The following is a 14,076-nucleotide window of genomic DNA, read 5'->3' as shown; positions in this document are numbered from 1 at the left end:
AAAGGGTAAAACAGTAAACACACTAATAAAATAAAAGACATAACCTAATAACTAAATAGACTAGAATACCCTTCCTCATGTGTTCTCGGTATTAGCTCTCTGTGCTAATGCCAAGTCCACGATAACAAATAAAAATCAACACATAACATTCCATCCCCCTAAATTTTGGTCTTGTCCTCAAGACCATTAAATTACAAATAAAAATTAAAAACAATTCCACCCGGATCCCAAATCTTGTTTGGGTAATTCCCAAGTTGCTTCCGCTGATTGCCAATATTACACCCACGAACTCGTCGGTCCAACAATACCAACATTTGAAAAACCTGATGAAAAACTCGTACGCAGTCGAGACGGTCAATCTTTGTTGAACAAATCACTTCCATCCAGCCATTGAACAGAGGAGGATACACCCGCATAGACCCGGGACGGTCGATTTCCTCCGCCATGCCTGGCTCTGATGCCATTTGTTACGTACAAGATAATCTGAAAATAAAATAAAATAAAAGAGAAATAGTACGGATAGAAAGAGAGGAAGGGAGATAAATTTGGGATAGAGTTTGCTTTACAGACGAAGCAATGGCATCTTGGCGCAATTGGGAGGTCGCCAATCCTCTCTCAAGATAAACTCTTAAGAATTAATTAATATTTTTCTCCTTTTTTTCTACTTCTTCATACATCAATAAATACACGGCTAATATTAACTACCCATTTCCCCACTCCTACAATTTCTCTCAACTCCTAAAATATCTCTCTAAACTTATCCCACTTTTAATAACTACATATAATAAATAACCACCATCCCGTAGATACATATTATTAATAATAAATTTGTAATAACTAACTATAATCACAAAGAACTACACCTAAATAAAAATCGACACATAACATTCCATCCCCCTAAATTTTGGTCTTGTCCTCAAGACCATTAAATTACAAATAAAAATTAAAAACAATTCCACCCGGATCCCAAATCTTGTTTGGGTAATTCCCAAGTAGCTTCCGCGAATTGCCAATATTACACCCACGAACTTGTCGGTCCAACAATACCAACATTTGAAAAACCTGATGAAAAACTCGTATGGACCCGAGATGGTCAATCTCTGTTGAAAAACATCTGGACAGTTGAGAAAAGGTCCAATACAGTGGGCCATATGATTGGGTTTGACTAGGAAATGTGAAAGACCCACATGGTCCCCTATCTCCTGATCAGCCTTCCACAGTTTAACAGCTGGAAATATAAAAAGAAAAGGTTCAATAAATGGGAGGCCATTAAGTTGAGATCGCCCACAATGTGGGTAATCGAAGGGATGTCCTAGATATATAATATGAGCTTGGCTAACACAGTCCTCCACAAGACAGAAAATAGCGTGCCATGTCGAAATTCCTTCTAAAGGCCTGATTTACTAGTTAAAAATGAGTGAAATCAAACGTTTCTCAATCAGGATGCAGGCACTACTTTCCACTGCCTTAAAAAATACAGACCAAGTGATTATAATTTAATTGTAAACTAGGACCACATCCAAGTGGAATTTGTACGAATAAACTTGTCACTGATCCCTTGCCATTGTTTCACAGTTTGGAGAGCTTTCTCTAACTGCCTTCCAACGCATTCCTTTCTTCGCCATCGCCAGAACGCTGTCTTCCCAATGTGTGGCCTTTGTTGGAATGCTGTGGAAGATATAGACCACCTATTTTTTGCTTGCCCTTTCTCCTCCTCTATTTGGAAAAGCATCTTAGCAAAATGCTGGCCTAGAAGTAGGAGAATTCTCTCTTTTAATAGAGAATGGATTTGGGTTGATATGACTTTTACCAGTTCTACTCTCTGTGACACGGTTGGCAAGTTGGCTTGTTGTGCAGTCATCAATCATATTTGGATGGTACATAATATCAGGAAATGGACTACCAACTCTAGGACTATGTACCAGATTTGTGATTCCATTTCTTTTGAAATTAAAGCCAAGCTCTCTATGGCTGTTCCCTCTATTTGTAACGAAACCCCAAGGAACAGACTTATTGTTGTATCCTGGGGTATCTCTTCCATCTCTTTTCGAGCCTCTGCCCCTCTGTTTGAGGCCCAGGCTTTTTTGTTTTTGTTTGATTCTTTTTTCTCCCCCTCTTTCTGGGGCTGTTGTTTACTCTCTCTTTGGTAATGAATTATTTTATTCACCCAAAAAAAAAACTTGTCACTGATGTGGATAAGAATATAAGATTGGTCGCAAAGACAAAGGAACTTACTTAACTAGCAAGATTTATCTTGTAGAATGTTTTCAAGATGACTAAATTCCACAAGAAAATTATGAGAGAGAGAGAGCCCAGAGAGAAACTCCTGAATTCACTCAACACCTATCTTTGAGGACAAGATTTATATTTTCCAAAATCACAAAAATGAATAAATGAAAGAAAAACAGCAAAATGACAGATCTGGAAACCCTAAGCAAATGCTAACACCTATACTTCAATACACTATACAAGATAGGAAAATGAATACAAAATGTTTGTACCTTACACACCATTCATCCTCCCAAACTAAAAATCAATCAACTAGTGCATATAATCTTATTCCGCAGCTAAACCTTAATGAATCTTAAGTAATCTCAATTCAACTCACCGCAAATTTGGATGTAGGTTCCCTTCTCTTCATCCTCTCTCATTACCAAATGTTAGCAATCTGAAGGTGGATTATAAATATTCCAATGCAATTTACCTCTACTACTCGGATCCTGTCAATTCAGGATTCAGTGGATTTTTTTTTTTTTTTTTTTGGCAAAGGATACCTTCAAGGTGGGTCCAGAAACCCTAAATATTAAAGGGGCAAGGCTCCCAATAGACCATCTTTAGTTTCCAATGCAAAGCAAAATAGTATGCCCATCATGAAATCACTACTCAACATCAATAAGAAAAGACCTAGTCCACAAACTTTCAGATATTATAAGCATAAATTTCAGCAACAAATATACTCCATCACCAAATAAATTTGGTTACTAAATAAAATACAAGAAAATAACATAAACGAAACCTACAGCCTGCAACACTGAAGCAGTGGTACAAGAAGCCAACCGTCGTTGACTAGGGCCTCCTAGCTTTCCTCTAACAGAAGAAGGTAAACGCACATCCTCAAACACAGGGATGGACCAGAATGTGGAACAAGCTGATTCAGCAAATGAGACTAGCTCCCCCTGCATACCAAATAAAAGAAAAATAAGTCTTTACACCAATATCTAACCAAATTCATTTAAATGTAGAGAGCAAAATAACATGATGAGGTGCTCTGTAACCAAATACCAGTATAGAAAAGAAAGGACTTGCAAATTTCTCAAACCCAACAAAATCTCCTTCTGAACTCAATTGATCAGACTTGTCAAGAGTTCCTGCTTCCATGCTGCTTCTAACTTTCCGTGCACAATCAGTGGACTTCTCGTGTATGATTTGAAGTTCTTGGACTAAGCCCAAAATGAGGATGAGAAACTTCACAGGGACCCATTCTAAATTTTGCCCAGAGATTTTAACAGCATAACTCTGAAGAAACTGCAAAAGGGGAGTTAAAACTGAACTGAGTTACACAAGAGATATGAATAAGAGACAGGTCATAGAGATCAAAATTCAAACATCCTTCTACATCCTGAATCGAATTAATGAAGAAGAAGTCTCAAATTGAAACAAAGAAAAAAAACATGAGAAAAGAAGAGAACATGAGTTGAATTCAGTTATAAAATCTCACAGAATTTATAGTATTTATGTATGTAAACCTGTAATATCCATAAAAAGGTGAGAAATGACAGAACCTATAATCATTGAATTAATTGGTCTTTTTCCTATGAACCCAGTTTCTTGGATCATATTTTGAGCCCATGGTGTTGAACTGTTGATTGCCTATTTCACTATTTTTGTAGTACTAATCTAGCCCATCTAGTCTTAGATAAGTTGTATTCTAATCACCTTAGGAGGAGGGTTAGAAAACCTCATGTAAATCCAGAATCGTAGGAAGTAGGAATCAAAACCAGCAATTGAGATTTTATTAAACAAAGAAAAGACAAGTCTGATGTAGCCAGAATAGTAATCAAGCAAGCAAATCAAAGAAGAGAGACAGTATACATAAAACGGAAGAACAAAATCTGACCTTGAGAAGAAGAAAAAACAAAACTTTTCTTCAAAATAGAAACCTGAGTTTCTTCAAACCTAAGTTTGCTTCAAAATAGAAACTATTCTAGAACTTTGACAAAATAGAAACTAAGGACTGGAATGTAGGACATCTGTCCAGCTTTCTAGAAACAGTACTAAAATAAAGTACAATTTATTATAATCCTTAATACCTGAGATTATAGAGCCCATTACAACAGTAAATCCAAAAATACTAAGCCCATGATGACCCATTGAACACCCAAAAAAAACCAAATTGATAAATTGATGGATTGGTTTGCTGCTGGCTTCTTGTTCTTTAGAACTGCATCAACAGCCTCCAAAGTCGGTGCATGCTATCAATCATGCTCAACTTGCCACAATCCTGTGCCAACTAAACTTTAATAACTCACATGGCAAGAATTTCAGCTAACTGCTGCTCCATCTATGTACCAATCTGACCATATCAAAAATTTCCTAAAAATGACAACCTACCTCAACATTTCATGTCTGATGATGCTGAACTTGATTGTGAGCAATAATAGGCCCATCATAATTCATAAGTGTAAAAATTCCTAGGTAAGTGCAAAAGCATAGATCCAAAGCTACAGTGAGTGCAACACTACAATACAGTACTAAACTCAAAATTGCAATCTCATTTTAGTTGTTTTACATAAGCATACAAAATACATATGAGAGTAATGTATTTTCCATAAATGATTTTATGTTGTGCAAGTAATTTTGATATAAATATAATATGTATTTACCAATCTTCGTTTTTGTCTTTGTCCATTAATATGATCAAATGAAATTTAGATAAGTCAATAACTGCAGCATAATTAAAAAAGATAAAGAAAAGCATCAGTCAAGGTCTTCATGACAGAGAGAGAAAGAGAGAGAGTTGGGGTATTGGAGAATTAGAAAATGGAGCCCCTGTTCAAGAGAGTACCAAGTGGTGAGAAAATTTTGGGTTCAGATTAGCGAAAAATAAATAATCCTACCAGCTACTACAAGCTGACTAGCATTAATTGAAGAATGCAGATCTTTATCATTCAACTAGGAAATTTTGACATTTTTTTTAATGCTATAGTTGTGCTTTCTTATATTGTAGGCTTTTAACTTTTAAGGTTCGAATTAAAAACAAAAAACAAGAAAACATGTAAAGAACATATCAGCAAATACAATTCCACTGTTGGAATACTGAAAAAATAAGGGTGGTGCCCAAAACATAAGTTGCCCCTATAGACTTCAACAATAGAGCCCTTAATCCAGTCCTCCAATAGGGTAAGGCCACAGATAGTGTTGGAAATGGGTCAGGTTGGGTCTGGATCAGGTTCAGGTTGACTGTTGACTGCAGATGGTAACATGTAAGCACCTAACCCAAAGCCAACCTATTTAAAATCATGCACAAATCCAACCCTAAACCTAAATTAATGTGTCTGTGTTCACATTATTTAGTTTTTACCAAAAAAAAAAAAGTGTTCACATTATTTAGTAGAAAAATTGGACCAGGTTGAATACTGAGCATTAAGTGCTCAACCAAAACCCAAAGTTTTTATTAATCCAGTTCAAAAGGCCGAATCCAACCATGTATTAGTGGGTTTGGCTCAGGTAGGATTGGTGGATCTACCAGGAATTGCTAGTGCAGGAGCATGATCACATTTCTGGTTTTAGATTAGTTTACTGGTTAAAAACCAAGCCCATGGCCCAAAGAAGGTTCAAACCCAGAAACCAGGAATTGTGGGGGCCATTGGAGACCTTTAATTAGTTGAGGCTTCTATTTTCAAGATTCCTTAAAACCAGGATTTGTGGGATCCATTTGAAGAGGTTTAGAGCTTGCTTACGGTTTCAGAATTCCAGGAAATCAAGAATCTGATCTCCAAGATGCTTGCGGTTATAGGTATCCAAAATTTTATGAACCATACCCTCGATCCAAGCCGTGGGAGTTTATTTCTCTATTCTTTATTTTAATAGTGGACTGATTTAGGACACTCCAAGTCAGTCAACTTTAGAGGAGTTATTCCTTTTTCTGTTTGGCTTCTTTTTTAAGATCTTGGTTAATTAAACACTCTTCCAAAAGTTGCCCACGGCTGGAGAAAGTTGCCTTATCTTTTCCTCATTATTTTAGCCAGTTTAGGACACTGCCACATCAGCCCATCAATTGGTAGTCTTAGAGTACAGTTATATTTTCAGTTATCTTTTATTTTACAGCTTTATAAATACATTGTAAAGGCTCACAAGCCCCCCATGATTTGAATGAATGGATAAAGAATTAGTTAGATTTTAAAGTGAAGCTGTTGCCTTGCCCTTCTATCTTCTCTCTCACACCCATCGATCTCCTCTCTTCTCCCTCTTCTTCTCCTTTTCTTCCATCAATTTGACCCACCAAATCAGATCCATCCACCCAATCTGCATCAATTGCCAACCCTGACAACCAATCTCCCTCTCTCAGTTTCTACAGAAGCTCTCAAAAATTGATATGGATCATCTCTGGGTATAGAGGGCTGGCCTCGGCGCAATGGTAAAGTTGCTCTATTGCAAGCTGCTGGTTGCAGGTACGAATCAAGGAAACAGACTCTCCCCGAAGCTGGGGTAAGGTTGCGTACATCTGTCCCTCCCCAGACACTGCAGTAGCTGGAGCCTCATGCACTGGGTACGACCTTTGTTTATCATCCAGCCACCATTTAAGAATCACGCACAATGGAATCAAATATCTCAACCTTTCAATCCACCGAGAAAGTGAAATCATCATTAACCAAAGAAATAGCGGATGGACCAGAAGGCAAAAGCCTTCTCATACAATTTCTTAATCCAAATGGGAAAGGCCACTTGCTTCTCGGGATGGAAAACTGAACACATATCTAATAGCATGCCTCATAATCATCCACGGTCAGCCACCACTTACCTGGAATTAAATGTGAAGAATACCTTCCGGAAACATTATCAAATTTCAACTTTAGAGCTGGAGAATAAAATCACAGAAAGCATATAATGTTAAGGAATTCATCCTATGCTTTAACGATTGCTGGACTAGAACTTTCAAATTTAACCTCCAGCCAGGGCTCTAAACTGTTCAACTATCACAAATGACTTCCTAGATGCCAAAGATATTAATCCATGCTTCGCATTTGCTGTCATAATTCTGACTCCACACGCCACAATCATTTGCCTTAGAACAGGATCATTCTCAAGGATAGACAGAGGGACAAAGTAGGAGGTCGATTGGCCTAGTAGATGGTTGATCTGGTGACTCAAAGCACTCATTAAACTTACAACTGTAATGAATTCCTACCATTCATATGGATCACAATCTTGAGGGGGCAATGTTATCCCAGACAGAAACAAAGAGATTTGAAAGTTTCATAAAATCACCCCCCCCCAGTGTTCTATAGTGCTCAGCTTAAGTCCTGCTGGAGGAATAATGTTCGGATCCAATGAGGGCTTCACCCAATCCTATTATATAGAAGCCTTACAGGTTTCAGTGACCCAAACAAAGGACTAGTCTTACTGTCTTTCTATAATTTAAATGGTGGTAAAAGTGACCTAAGACTCTTCCACCACGTCTTAGCCTCTTCCTCATGGCAATATCCAAGGGAGGAACGAAAAATTGAAAGAGTAGAATCTTCAGCACCACAGCTGACTAGAGATCCTAGCTGCTTGTTAATCATTCATTGTTGCGATAACATTTCAGCCCTCACTTCAGAGAGAGACTTGACCTTATATCAATGAACACCACAAGAAATCAGGTAATTCCTAAATTATTCCACGATATTCTGGTCAATATACTTGGACTAATAAAAGCACAAGTATGCCCACACTCCAGTGATTGATAAGTTCCCTTGCCATATAACAATTTAATTAACAAATATAATAGACATTAAATATCAGACTGTTGAAGAATTATAAGGAGACAGTTGAAAAAAAATAGTAAAGACCAACGAGGCTAGGAAGGCAAACCCTGAATATAGGTTCCAAATGGTGTTCCTCTGTGACTAAAAGAAAAAGAAGCCTTATCCATCTTTGCACCTCTAGTCCCCATGCATCCAAATCTTCATCATCATAAGTAACAAAGGCATCAGGGCAATAATGATGCTTTATGAACCTTTCAGGGAAATCATATAGACTACTCAGAACCTGCATTTTAGTAGTGAAGGAATTGGAACTTGAACACTTTCTATTAAACCCAGAAAACCATTCTTGTGCTTTTCCTCTCAAGGAACCTGGAAACAAGACATTAAAATATTATTTACAACCTCCAGACTTAAAAGTGGCAGTGACAGATGATGGCTAATAAATCATAAAATGTAAGAAAAGAAAGAAACAATTAACTCAACATAAAATGCAGTTCCCAGAGAACGTAAGTGGTGTAATCCTGGGTTCGAAAGCCCTATTCGGAATCTCTAGGGGCCCACCAAACTAATACAAAGGCCAAATCAAAGATATATGGGCAATGCTGTAATTATCTCGAATTCCAAAAGCAACCAAGTGAATAGGAATAGTGAGTTAGAATATGCAGGAGGTTTGATTGTAGTTGGGAAACAAGGGTTTACAGCTGAACAAGGAGGAAGAAAGAAAGAAGAGAGGAGAAGAGAGGAAGAAGAAGAAGAGAGATGAGAGAATCGTATGCGTTCGGAGAGACAACTCCTAACACCTATTTACTTCATTACTAACAACTTTAGGAATTACAAAGGCCTCCCTAGGGAGGTAAAAGGTAAAAAGAAATAAAAGATAAAATTACAAACTCCAAGACTTATAATAAGGACAGTGACATGTGGACCTCTCATTCTCTCTTCTCGTTCACCGTTCGGACTGCCTGGCGCATCCCTGTCTTCTCCCCCTCCCTCCCCCTCATTGCCCTGGCTAGGAAACTCCGCCACACCAAGTCTGCCCTCAAAAGTTGGAACATCTCCACCTTCGGCAACATCCCCTCCCAGCTCTCCTCCTGCCGTTCCAATCTCTCCCTTGTCCAATCTAGGCTACAGTCGGACCCCCTCGACCCCTCGCTCTCTCTCGATGAGAAGAACCTCGCTCAAGAGCTCGCTTCCCTCTCTTCTTTTAAGGAAAGCTTCTTACACCAAAAATCCCGCATCAAGTGGCTGGACCTTGGGGACTCCAACTCAGCCTACTTCCATCAATCTCTAAAAGCCAGGTTGAATTCCAATTCCATCACTCTTCTGCTCTCTCCCGATGGCACTCCTCTTTCCTCTATCTCGGACATCAAATCGGCTGCCAGCTCGTACTTCTCCAATCTGTTCAATCCCCCCCCTTTAACCCCTCCCCCCTCCCCCCTGGCCTCATTGATAAGTTTGTCCCTTGCCATCTTTCTGACTCGCTCCTTGCCATCCCCTCTGATGATGAAATCTCCAGAGCAATCCTCTCCCATAAATCCAATAAAGCCCTTGGCCCTAATGGCTTCAGCATGGGCTTTTACCTCAGCTGCTGGGATGCGATCAAAGGCGATCTCTTCAAAGCTATCCGCAGCTTCTTCTTCAAGCCTAGCCAGTTTGCTTAAGTCAATCAGACTTTCATCTGCCTCATCCCTAAAAAAGATGGAGCCACCTCCCTATCTGATTTTCGCCCTATCTCCCTCTGTAATCTCACCTACAAGTTCGTTGCTAAGATCCTTGCCAACAGAATTAAGGCTGTCATCCCCTCCCTTGTCAGCCCTAATCAATCTGCCTTCATTTCAGGCAGAAGTATTGCTGACAACATCATTCTTTGCTCTGAGATTGTGAGAGATTTTGACCGCAAAGCTCACAGCCCGGCGTCCCTCATGAAAATCGACCTCCATAAGGCGTTTGACTCCCTTTGTTGGGATTTCATTTGCGATGTGCTCGCCCAAATGGGCTTCCCTCCTGCTTTCGTTCGCTGGATCTACGCTTGCATCTCCTCCCCCTCCTTCTCTGTCCTTGTCAACGGCTCCCCTGCTGGCTTCTTCCACTCCAAAGTGGGCATTCGACAAGGATGCCCCTTATCCCCTTTCCTTTTCTCCCTGGCTTTGGAAGTCCTCTCTAGAAGCCTCCAATCCAAAACCGATCTCCATCTCATCTCCCCTATCCCCAAATGCAAGCATATCAACCTCACTCATCTGGCCTTTGCAGATGATCTGATGATCTTCTCTAAGGTCTCCACCTCCTCTATCTCTGCCATCATGGACTCTCTCCACCTCTTTGAATCCCTTTCTGGCCTCCGCATTAACCTCCTCAAATCCAAAATCTTCCTCACTGGCATCCCTGATTCTGCTAAAGCCTCTCTCTTGGATCTGACGGGATTCTCCATTGGTTCCCTCCCCGTCCATTATCTCGGGCTTCCTCTCATTCCTGCAAGGCTATCCAGCCATCATTGTGCTCCTATGCTTGATAATATTCGCAAGAGACTCCAACTTTGGAAAGGCAAACTCCTCTCCTATGCTGGCAGGTTGGAATGCGTCAAGTCTGTCCTCCAAGCCTCCTACATCTATTGGACTGGCATCTTTGGTATCCCCAAAGCCACAATCAAGGCTATGGAGCGCCTATTTTGCGCTTTTCTCGGGAAAGGGTCTGATTCCTCCAAATTCCTCCATCCCTCCAGCTGGAAATCCATTTGCCTTCCCAAATCAGAAGGCGGCTTGGGTATCCGTCGCATCTACGACTCCAACACTGCGGGTATCCTCAAGCTGATTTGGAAGATCTCTTCCCGTCAGGACTCCATTTGGGTCTCTTGGGTCTACTCTCATCTTCTCAACTCTGACTCCATTTGGACCGATAGGATTCCCTCCGACTGCTCTTGGATTTGGCATAAAATCCTCCTCCTCAGGCCTCTTGCTCTCCGTGGCACCTCTGCCTCTGTTGCTGATGGTTCCACCATCTCTCTCTGGCTTGATCCTTGGCACCCGCTTGGTATTCTCTATAATCTTTTGGGCCCCAGGTCGATCTACTCTTTAGGTCTCCCAAAAGCCTCCCCCCTCTCTAACCTTATTGTCTCTGGGTCTTGGACTCCCCCTCCCTCCCTCAACCCCTCTACCTTGTCCTCCTCCTTTTGGCAGTCCCTCCCCCCCCCCCCTTCACCCACCCTTGCTGATAATTTGGCTTCCTTCATCCACTGGCTCGTTCTCCTCTAGGTCTGCCTGGAACTTTGTACGTGATCCCAGTCCCACCGTCCCCTGGCACACCCTAACCTGGTTCAAGGGCCACATCCCTCGCCATAGCTTTATTGCCTGGAGATCCCTTAGACTTTGCCTTCCTACACAAGCCTTCCTTCTGCACCGCAACATCCCTGTCTCCCCTTCTTGCATCTTTTGTTGGAGTGGTCATGAGGATATAGCCCACCTTTTCTTTGCCTGCCCCTTCTCCTCCGCCATCTGGAAAAAAGCCCTTTCCCTCATTTGGCCCAGAAATAGAAGATTGTTGGATTTTGATCAGGAATGGCGATGGTTGGTAAAAGCTTTCTCGGGAAGTGCATGCCTCGTGACACTATTAGTAAGCTGGTTTTCCGTCTTGCTATCTATCATATCTGGATGGAGCGAAACCTAAGGAGATGGACTTCCAACTCCCGATCTTTCGATCTGATTTGGAAGGCCATCTCCTTTGACGTCTCTTCTAAAGTCAACTGTGGTCGCATTCGTCGTCTTTTGGACTCCCCTAGGAACAGGCATATTGTTGTTTCCTGGGGTCTTGATCTGTCTCTTTTGAGGTCCCCCTCCTCTGCATAGGCTGGGCTGGTCGTCTTTCCCTCCCCCCCTCTCTCTCCTTCCCTTGTATATCCCTCCCCCCTTTTTTTCCCCTCCCAGCCCCCTGCTGGGGTATGGTAATATATTCATTCATCCAAAAAAAATAAGGACAGTGACTAAAGTACCCTTAAGACATAAACTCTAACACTCCCCCTCAAGCTGGAGAATAAACGTCATACATTCCCAGCTTGCACAAAAGGGTACTGAACTGGTTTGGAATGAGACCGTTGGTGAACACATCTGCCAGTTGATCACTTGTCTTCACAAATGGAGTACAAATGCAACCTGAATCCAGCTTCTCTTTGATGAAGTCCCTATCAACTTCAATGTGCTTTGTTCGATCTTGTTGAACAGCGTTGTGAGCAATACTTATAGCAGCCTTGTTATCACAGTAGAGCCGCATAGGTCCCTCATAATCAAACCCCAATTCTTGAACCAATCGCCTCAGCCATATAAGTTCACACACCCCATGAGCCATGGCTCTAAATTCAGCCTCTGCACTGAACCTAGCTACAACCGGTTGTTTCTTACTCCTCCATGTAGCAAGGTTACCACCCACAAGGGTACAGTAACCGGATGTAGATCGTCTATCAGAAATAGAACCAACCCAATCTGCATCAGTGTAGCCCTCTATTCTCAAATGACCATGTGTAGCATATAGAAGACCTTTACCTGGGGAGGATTTTAAGTACCTGTGATGCGATAGACAACATCCAGGTGTCCACTTTTGGGAGCATACATGAACTGACTCACCACTCCAACAGCACAACTGCTGTCTAGCTGAGTCAAGGAGAGAAAGATCAATTTCCCAACCAACCTCTGGTATTTCCCTTCATCTACAAGAGGAGAACTATAGTCTTCACTAAGTTTGTGATTCTGATCAATTGGGGAGTTGGCTGGTTTACATCCCAACATTCCTGTCTCTTTTCAATGGGTCCAAAACAAACTTCAGCTGGCAAATATTGATGTCCTTCTTTGACCTTGATACTTCAATCCCCAAGAAATACTTCAAAAGTCCAAGATCCTTAATTTCAAACTGCTCGGCCAGGTAAGATTTTAACCTCTTTATCTCATCTTTGTCATTCCTAGGTACAATAATATCATCCACATAAACAATAAGAGCAGTGACTGTACCATTTCCTCTCCAGATAAACAAGGTGTGGTCAGCCTGACTCTGGGAATGACCATAAAGTGCCTTTTTTAGGAGACACACTTTCCCTTCGGCTGAAGGAGACTTGAAACCAGGTGGAGGTTGCATATACACCTCCTTTTCTAAATCACCATGAAGAAAAGCATTCTTCATATCCAACTGATACAATGTCCATTCTTTGTTGGCTGCCACTGATAGGACTCTGATTGAGTTGTGCTTAGCCATAGGAGTAAAAGTCTCTTGGTAATCTATGCCATAAACTTGACTGTACCCCTTGGCTACCAACTGAGCCTTATATCTGTCTACTGTACCATTTGATCAGTACTTGATGGTATAGACCCACCTGCATCCAACTGGAACTCTCCCCCTGCTGAGATCAACAAGAGTCCATGTACCATTCTTCTCAAGAGCAATCATTTCCTCAGACATGGCCTTCTTCCATTTTGGGTTAGATATATCCTCAGTAAGATTCTTGGGAATAGTAGCAGATGAGAGAGCAATGGTAAAGGCAAGACCTGTAAGGGAGATAGCATCATAGGAAACAAACTAGGCAATCGGATTAGTGCAAGTTCTTTTTCCCTTTCTAGTAGCAATCGGGAGATCTAAATCAGAAGGAAGATCACCTGACTGAGGAGGATGGAGCTCAGGATGTGGCTCCAAGGGCTCTTGGCAGGTCTTCAAACTTTACTCTTCAAGCATTCACCTCTTTTGTACAGAATGTGGTAATCTTTCCCATTACTATAACCACTTTCAACAACAACCCTTGATCACAAATATCAATAACAGCCCCTTCTTCAGGTTTACCAATGTCAAATAGAAATGGGGAAGTAGGCAAAGGTGGAAAAAAAGAGATATCAGCATCCTCTTCATTCCAACTATTCTCCCCCTGAAAAGGATGCTGATGAGAAGGAGTGAAGAAGGGTATAGACTCAAAGAAGGTGACATCTTTGGAGAGAAAGTGCCTTCAGGAAGCGGATGATAGCACTTATACCCCTTGGTAGAAGAGAAATAACCAAGGAAAAGGCATTTGAGGGCCTTAGGATCAAGCTTAGTCCTAGCCGATTTATTGACATGGACATAGCAGACATACCCAAATACCTTG

At 41.2% G+C, this 14,076-nt stretch overlaps 1 protein-coding gene across 2 annotated transcripts in view; it reads right to left on the bottom strand.

Moving 5' to 3' along the window:
- Positions 1-14,076, bottom strand: part of LOC122663896 — a 217,148-nt gene that overhangs the window by 91,461 nt on the left and 111,611 nt on the right. For both annotated transcript variants that reach the window (XM_043859564.1, XM_043859565.1), the window contains exons 12-14: positions 8,074-8,336; positions 3,283-3,525; positions 3,021-3,176 (exon numbers count right to left, since the gene is read on the bottom strand). In XM_043859564.1, the coding sequence (XP_043715499.1) occupies positions 3,021-3,176; positions 3,283-3,525; positions 8,074-8,336 (662 nt within the window). The remainder of the gene's footprint in view (positions 1-3,020; positions 3,177-3,282; positions 3,526-8,073; positions 8,337-14,076) is intronic.

This window comes from Telopea speciosissima, chromosome 6 (assembly GCF_018873765.1).
Source record: "Telopea speciosissima isolate NSW1024214 ecotype Mountain lineage chromosome 6, Tspe_v1, whole genome shotgun sequence".
In the NCBI taxonomy this organism is placed as follows: Eukaryota; Viridiplantae; Streptophyta; class Magnoliopsida; order Proteales; family Proteaceae; genus Telopea; species Telopea speciosissima.
The sequence above is the reverse complement of the archived record's forward strand: the minus strand, read 5'-3'. Positions and strand labels throughout refer to the sequence as shown.